The sequence below is a fragment of the Leptonychotes weddellii genome, chromosome X (genome assembly GCF_054177405.1).
Source record: "Leptonychotes weddellii isolate Sample4059 chromosome X, ASM5417740v2, whole genome shotgun sequence".
NCBI lineage: Eukaryota > Metazoa > Chordata > Mammalia > Carnivora > Phocidae > Leptonychotes > Leptonychotes weddellii.
Genome location: NC_138385.1, coordinates 56539540 through 56548337, shown reverse-complemented (window position 1 = coordinate 56548337; position 8798 = coordinate 56539540). Strand labels below are relative to the sequence as shown.

Below are 8798 nucleotides of genomic sequence, written 5' to 3'. Positions count from 1 at the left end.
ACTGCTCTATCTCATGGAGGCTGGAGAAAGGGACAGGAGGGACCTCAAGATGTTTAGCCCCCTCTGTAAAATAGAGGGAGAGATACACCCATGTTTCTGATTTTTAATGCACAGTAACAGTAACTACAATTAAAAGAGGCCCAATCTTGGTTTTGTTGGGGGGGTTGGAGGGTCAGGAATTTAACAGAGGTCAAGATTGAGGGTGGTAAAGAGTATGAAAATGTTTATATTTATCAAGCATACATTGGAAGTATTTCCCAATTTAGGTTCCCCTATAATACTAAGTTGTTTCTATTTCCCTATACCCTGTCAACTATTGCAACCCCAGAGAAAAGCAAGTGAGCATTTACCATTGTCCCTGGGAGAAAGATATATTACAGGAGGGCCCTATCCAGATAGGAAATGGAAAGAAAACGCCCCTATCTTCCTCCTCAGTTGATTGTAAAGATGAGGCAGGGGTAAGACAATCAGGCAGTGTTATAAACTTACCTCTCTGAGCCAAAATCCGAAGGAGGCATGTTCAATAATGGAGGAATAAGTCACAAGCAGAAGAGCTTTTGTTCCACTTTCATCTTATAATTCTGTGGGATCACATCACAATCACCTGGGATGGAAGAGTGGATAGGCAGCAATAACGAGACACAGTTAGCACTTCCTAGCCGCTCTCAGATCTCACATGGCTTGGAAGGGATTTAAAAATTCCGTTTTTCCCAGAGGGATAGATGTGACCTTCAGAGTCTGCCAAAATGGGAAGCCAAACCTCTGGGTTTCCACATATGAAGAAGGCAGGGTCAGCTCTGAGACAAGTCAGCTCTCTAACCGACCACATCCTATTTCCCCAGTCAGTGCACTCCCCCACCAACGTCATAAAACAATATAAGCCCCTCTACATCTAGATGACATTGTGGAAGGGTAGGTAAATCTGAAATATAGACTAACATACAAGAGCCTGTTATTTATAACAGTGTTTAAATTATGAAATAGCAAATTTACTGGATTAAAACTGAGATTTTTGTTTCCCTGCAAACTTGGGGTGTGGAAGTGGACTCAGGATTAAAATTAGATTAGTTAAAAAAAATCTGAGAGTTTCTTTGCACATCTAAATATAGTGTTAGTAAACCTGCATGCATATTTAAACACAGAAAAATAATAGAAAATAAGTCAAGACATTAACAGTGCTTATCTTTGGGGAGTGGGTATGTGGATTTTGGTTTAATTAATGTGTTTTTTAGTATTTTCCAGATGTTTTCCAATGAACATAATACTTTTATGAGAAAAAAAGATCAGTTTTAAAACAGGATACACTCTGAAATTTTTATTTATTTTATTTCGCAGTGAAAGAACATGAAAAAAAAACTTCAAAATGGTAACATGATTACTTCCAATGAATGATTAAATGTACTATAGGAAGAGAAATTATACACTGTGATTACAGTTTACAAAATTACACAGAACAATATGTGGTGATCTTTTGAGAGTACTGTGATTAACACTTCACTGATAAACACCAACCTCAATATAACTAAGTTTTATTATTTATCATGGTCACATAAAATACAAGAGCCTATGGACAAGCTGTTATTAACCATAAATGTGGTTTTGCCTGAAACTCTTAACCATATGCAGGCTTCTTAAGCATTCAAGTTTTAAATTCTACTGTATTTTTATTGCAAAATGAAGCAGGTACAACAGAATTAAACCCACTAGATAAAGGACTAAGAAAACACAAATATAAAAAACAAACAACAACAACAGCAGAAAACCTTGGGTTGGTTCTCCAAGATTTTCTTTCCAAATAAATGACCTCATTTAGCAGTTCCGATAATATTCACAGCCACAGACTAATAGTTACATGATAAAAGGACTTTAGAAGGATTCAACTACACAACACTATATTAATATTTTAAATCATCTACCACAGTTTACATTTCTTGAAAGCATTCTACTACTAAAATGCAAGATCAAATGAATTAGTATTTAAATTTCCCTTATACTTCTGAGACCTATGTTTTAAGTGACACTACAAGAAAAAATTCAGAACACAAGACTGTAATTAACTTCTTATATCTTGAGTAACGATCTAGGGCAGTTAATGTCAGGGCCAAGTACACTTTGCTTTTAGCGATCAATGTCTTCCACTATTGCCTCCAGATTTTTGCAACAGGCTTTAACCTCCTCAATTGCAGCCATCCAATTATCATAAATAATTTTGTCATAAATTGCATCATTAACTTCCCTAACTACTCCCTCCTGCTGAGATTCAAGTGCATCACCTGAGAAAAACAGTACTGATCTTGGGATTATGTAAGTACGTAAATTGTGACCAAGTAAAAAGTCATCATTTCCATCTTTTCCATTTGAGCTGATTCCATGAGGAGTAAAGAAATTGAAGAATGAATCCTTGGGAAAATTTTCAGTTACAGTTCGGATTGTTCCCCAGATCCGGTGTTTCTGCTTCTTCCTGATGGTTTTCAAAGTGACATTCTTTCCTTCATTCCAATCTATCTCACAGCCTGTGCAATACGCAATCGCGGTTCCCCTATAGGGATGGGGATCATAATACGCCAGCCTTGACTTCAGCACATAAGTCTTTGTTAACAGCTCATTTTTGAAATATTCATTGGGTTTGAAGTGAAATTCTAGTGTAAAACTGAGAGGCTCACCAGGATCTGAAAGTTTCACTTTAATATCTGTTAGGAGCTTCAGAATAGGCTCGTCATATTTCTTAATCAAAGGAGTGAGTGTGTCAACGTTTTTTAAGACAGTCAGCCAAAAATCAGGAATTCCTTTAGGATCCTGTTCTTCTTTATTCTCTTCTCCAGTAGCCTCAATGTCATCATCATCATCGTCATCATCATCGTCATCATCCTCCTCAACAGCATAATCATAATAATCTCCCTCATAGCCATCATCCTCATCCATATACTCATGCATCAGGCCCTCCTCATTACCATACATCTCTTCCTCATCATACATCGCATCATCATAGTTCTCAGAGTCTGAGTTGTATTCACATTCCTCTTTTGTAGGTTCATAGATTGCATTTATGATCTGACGTCTTTTTTCCAATAAGGGTTGATACATTTCAGCAAACTTTCTTTCAATGCCATGAAATTCCCTCAGAAATTTGGATTCTAGATTGGCCACTCTAGTTTGAAGCTTTTTGAGGGCTAACACACGGTACTTAACTTTCAAAGGTAGACTTTCAACGAAGTCTGTATCTAAAAGATAACCAATAAGTCCTTTTGGACGGTCTGAATCCTCATCAGTATCTTCATCTTTTACCCCGCCTTCCCCGGACCCAGCAGCAGCATCTTCACCTTTCCCCCCTTCTTCCCCATGCCCAGCGGCGGCTTCTTCACCGCTCTCCTTATCATCTCCAGGCCCAGCTGCGACATCTTCACTGCGCTCCGGCTGTTCCCCGGGTCCCTCCATCATTACCTTATTACCAGCCTCTTCTTGACTAGATTCTAACAGTTCCTTGTGGTCGGCTGACTCGGCCATTTTTCAAAGGACCGTAACGCGTAAGGTGGCTACCGCCAAGATAAGGAGACCTGGCCTCCGCAGGGAAAGACTCACCGGAATAGCAGAAGCGGCGGTGGTTGGGGCAGAAGTGGAACAGGCAGTAGTGTCTGGGCTGCGGGAGTAACGGTGGAGGCTGCTGCCGGGATGAAGGCTGTGCTGATGCTGTGAGAAGCGGACAGAGGCAACCGTAGCCAAGGCTTGAGTGCAGAGAGTGGCGATGGTCAGCCTTGGAAGAGCAAGCCAGAGACTGCAGAGAGCTGCAGTGGGCGGACCCTTCGCAAGCAGCAGCTGCTGCAAGAAAAAAACGGTGCCGCAATATGATTACGCAGCTGTCTCTTGACTAGATTTTCTCCCAGCAAAGAGTTGGCTGCGTCACTCCCTCCCTCCCCTACGACTCTGCTCTAATCTCATTAGCTGGGCTGGGCGATTGACAAGTCCTGAGCCAATAAATTATTAGATCTAGCAAGTTTTCCAGCTCTGCTCACCTTCCCAGGTTCTCTAATATAGCTGATTCATCCACCTCTCACTTATCCTCCAACCCCCTCCCGAGTTTTCAGAAACCTAGATTTTATTTGTTTATTCTCTCAGTTTGTAACTGGCATTATAATATCAAAAAAAAAAAAAGCTAAAAAAAATACTATCTAAAATGTAGGACAAGGCCAGAGGACAAGGCATCCACCCATCCTAAATCTGTCCCTTTGATTTTAGCCCCAGGCTCTGGAAAGAGGAGAGGTGGGGGCGGGGGGATTTATAAAGATAGGCTAGAAGGGAAAACACTTAAAAAATCAGCGATCTTGATCTTAGGATGGTGTAATTGTCAGTGATTTAAATAGTCTATATTTTGTTTTTTACTGTATTTTCCACAAGCTATATGGTAAGTGAGCAGTAATTTTAAATTGGAAATGCCTCCTAACATTTCCTGAGGTGGCAGGGGGGACAAAAGAGGTGGTTAGATGAGGGTTAGGGTGAAATAGGGCCCGTGATAAAGATCCAAAGTGCTGTATCCAACTGACAAGTGAACACACAAGACAATAAACCAGTCTTATCAGTAACTCACTCCTAATACTGACTTGTCTCTTCCTCTTTTTGGATACTGGCTCTCAAGCCATTGGGCATTTTAAAAAGAAATGTTCAAATATAAAGTAATATTTATTTAAAAAATCATAGCATTTGCTTGACACTTTTGAGTTACTGAAAATAATCTAAATCTCAGCATTAAAGACATGGTTAAATACATGATACAGGATGGAATACTATGCAGTCATTTGAAAATATCTTCTGGGGGCGCCTGGGTGGCTCAGTTGGTTAAGCGTCTGCCTTCGGCTCAGGTCATGATCCCAGGGTCCTGGGATCGAGCCCCACATCGGGCTACCTGCTCAGCAGGATGCCTGCATCTCCCTGTCCCACTCCCCCTGCTTGTGTTCCCTCTCTCGCTGTGTCTCTCTCTGTCAAATAAATAAATAAAATCTTAAAAAAATAATAATAAAAAAAAGAAAATATCTTCTGGATAGGGATCATTGATGATATTTATTGTCCATATTTCCAATGCTGATAGTTTATTAATTGAACAATTTTTTAAAATTTTAACTATTTCCCAGATTTAAACAATTTGCATTGTGTTATTATCACAGAGATAAACACTGTTTACATATTGTATTTCTTTAAGATTCTTTCAGTATACAGGTAGTTTTCTTTTTACTTATTTTATCTCTGTGTACTGTATACCATCACAGTATTTACAAAATTCAGTTTTCAGCCTTATGTATCAGTCTGGTAGTTCCCTTGTTATGAGTCCATCGCATTCCAAGTTTCTTTTTCTGGTTCTGAAACCATTGCAACATTCCTTGTAGTTTTCTGATAATAAATTCAACACATGCTCATTTTTAAAAATTTGGAAAATAAGGAAAATTTTAGAGTACAACAGAAATCACTAGTAATCTCACAACCCTGACAGAACCAATGTGAACATTTTGGTCCTTTTCTTTCTAACATGTCTATATATGTGTTGCATTTAGGCTAGAGTTTTCTAAAAACAAAACTGAGATAAACCCTTTTATAAACTTTTCCCTCTCACTACCATATTCCAATGTCCTTTAGTAGTTTCCAAAAATGTAAGTTTAGAAGAAAATCCATTGTTATTTAAATATATTATGTAGTTAAACCAAATTATTAAAAGAGAAAATATGCCATCTAATTTTAAGATTGAAGAGTACATCCTAGTCATTCATGCAGTCATAGAAACCACAAAGGGAATGATGTATTTCATTGCATAAAACAAAAGTATATGATGCCAAAAGTATAGGCAACAAAAGAAAAAATGGATAAATTGGACTTCTTTAAATTAGAAACTTTTGTTCATCAAAAAATGCTATCAACAGAGTTAAAAGGCAGCCCACGAAATGGGAGAAAATATATACAAATCATACATCTGATAGAGGATTAATATCCAGAATACATTAAGGACTCCTGCAACTCAAGAACAACAAAAACAAGCAAATCAGTTAAAAAATGGGCAAAGGACTTAAATAGATATTTCTACAGAGAAGAGATACAAATGGCACCTGAAGAGATGTTCAACATCACTAATTAGGGAAATGCAAATCAAAACCACTATGAGATACCACTTCACACCCATTAAAATAGCTGTGATCAGAAGAATAAAAACAGAAAATAACAAGTGTAGACAAGGATATGGAGTAACTGGAAACTTTGTGCATTGCTAAGGAATGTGAAATGGTGCAACTGCTGTAAAAAGCAATATGGTGGATCCTCAGAAAAATAAACATAGAATTACCACAGGACCCAGCAATTCCACATCTGGATATATACCCAGAAGAAATGAAAGCAGGGTATCAGATATTTTTACACCCATATGTTCATAGCAGCATTTTTCACAATAGCCAAAATGTGGAAACAATCCAAATGTCCATTGATGGAAGAATGGATAAACAAAACATAGTACATATATACAAAGGAAATATTATTCATCCATAAAAAGGAATGAAATTCTGACACATGATACAACATGGATTAAACTTGAAGACATTATGCTAAGTGAAATAATCCAGGCACAAAAAGACAAATATTTTATGGTTCCACTTATATGTGGTAACTAGAGTAGTCAAATTCATAGGGTAGAATAGTGGTTGCCAGAGTCTGGGGGCAGGGAGGAATGGGAATTTTTGTTGAATGCACACAGAGTTTCAGTTCACAAAAATGAAGATGTTCCAGATGTTGATGATATTTGGACAATAATGTGAATGTACTTAATGCCCCTGAACTGTACACCTAAAAATAGTTAAAATGATAAATTTTATGTTATGTATATTTAACCACAATAAAAAAATGTTAAAAAAAACAACAAACAAAAACATAAACAATATTGTCAGTAAAATGAGCACTAAGCAAAAATAGGTGAAATATGTATAACATACACATATATATGCAAAACAAATAAGTGATTACTACATAAGGAGAACTGACAATGGCTAAAATTAAAAAGACTAAGAATTCCAAACTTTGGCAAGGATGTAAAGAAATCGGAACTCTTAGATATTACTACTAGGATTGTAAATTGGTACAACTTTTGAAAACTATTTGGCACTATCTGCTAAGTTTATTTATTTTATTAAAGATTTTATTTATTTATTCATGAGAGACAGAGGCAGAGGGAGAAGCAGGCTCTCCATGGAGTAGAGAGCCCGATGCGGGACTCGATCCCAGGACCCTGGGATCATGACCTGAACCAAAGGCAGGCACTTAACTGACTGAGCTACCCAGGTGTCTCATCTGCTAACTTTAAACACATGCCTCTCCTAGGACCCAACAATTCCACATTTAGTATATACACAAAAAGGCATGTACAATAATATTTATGTCAACATTGTTTATTTTAAAAGTAACTCCATGGAGTCATATTTTGTATATCATGTAACTCACCCTTTTCAAGTGCACAATTCAATGGTTTCTTAAATTTACCAGCCTCTGCCATGAAAATGTTTTAGAACATGTCCATCATCCCAAAATGATATTTCATAAACATTTACTGTTAATCCCCACTATACTTCCTAACGTCCCACTCCCATCATAGGCAACTGTTATTTACATTCTGTCTTTATAACTTTACCTTTTCTAAATATTTCATATAAATTGAATCATATAATATGTAGTCTTGTGTGTCTGGCTTATTTCACTGAGAATAAAGATTTTGAGATTCATCTATGCCATAGCAAGTATCCATAGTTGGTTCCTTTTTATTGCTGAATAGTATTTAAGTGTATGGATATAACACACCATGTTTATTTTTTCACTAGTCGATAGACATATAGGCTGTTTTCAACTTTGGCTACTATGAATCATGCTACCATGAACATTTGTGTGCAAGTCATTTTTATTTTGGCTGTTCTGGTGGATATAGAATGGTATCCTGTTGTGGTTTAATTCACATTTCTCTACTGACCTTTTATTGCTTATTGGAGATATATATATATATTTGGCATAATGCCTTCAAATTCTTTGCCCATATTTTATTGGTTTGACTATCTTTTTATTATTGAGGTATAAGACTTCTATGCGTATTCTGGATACAAATCATTTATCAGATACGTGTTTTGCAGTATTTTCCACCAGTATGTTGCATGTCTTTTTATGCCAACTAAGATTGTGTTTTTGAAGTACAAAGGTTTTGAATTTTGATGAGATCAAATTTATCACTTTTTACTGGACTGTGTTTTGATGTCATAACTAAAAAATCCCTGACTAACACAAGGTCTTAAAGATTTTCTCCTGTATTTTTTTCTAAAGGTTTTATAATTTTAGCTCTTATATTTAGGCCTGTGACCGATTTTGATTTAATTTTTGCATATAGTGTAAGTTAAAGGTCTGTGTTTAGCTTCCTAAATATGGATATTTATTTATATCAGCACCATCTGTTTAAAAAACTGTCTTTTCCTTATTTAATTGCCTTGGTACTTTTATCACAAACCTGCTGACCTTTGTTATATAAATGAGCCAAAGACGGCCCCTGTATATCAGTCCCTATGATGTTTATTCTTCATAACAGGCTAGGGCCCTTAACTAAGCACCAAACTCAAATTCTTACACATCTGTTTTAAATATAGCCCCAGTAAGCAACTACTGGGTATTTACCCCAAAGATACAAAAGTAGGGATCTGAAGGGGTACGTGCACCCCGATGTTTATAGCAGCAATGTCCACAATAGCCAAACTGTGGAAAGAGCCAAGATGTCCATCGACAGATGACTGGATAAAGAA

General features: G+C 36.9%; 1 protein-coding gene across 1 annotated transcript in view; it reads right to left on the bottom strand.

Moving 5' to 3' along the window:
* Positions 1 to 1300: 1300 nt before the first annotated feature.
* NAP1L2 (nucleosome assembly protein 1 like 2) overlaps positions 1301 to 8798 on the bottom strand; it is a 133201-nt gene continuing 125703 nt past the window's right edge. Inside the window, exon 2 of the mRNA XM_006733692.3 lies at positions 1301 to 3816. Coding sequence (XP_006733755.2) covers positions 2119 to 3504 — 1386 coding nt within the window. The 5' untranslated portion in view covers positions 3505 to 3816 and the 3' untranslated portion in view covers positions 1301 to 2118. The remainder of the gene's footprint in view (positions 3817 to 8798) is intronic.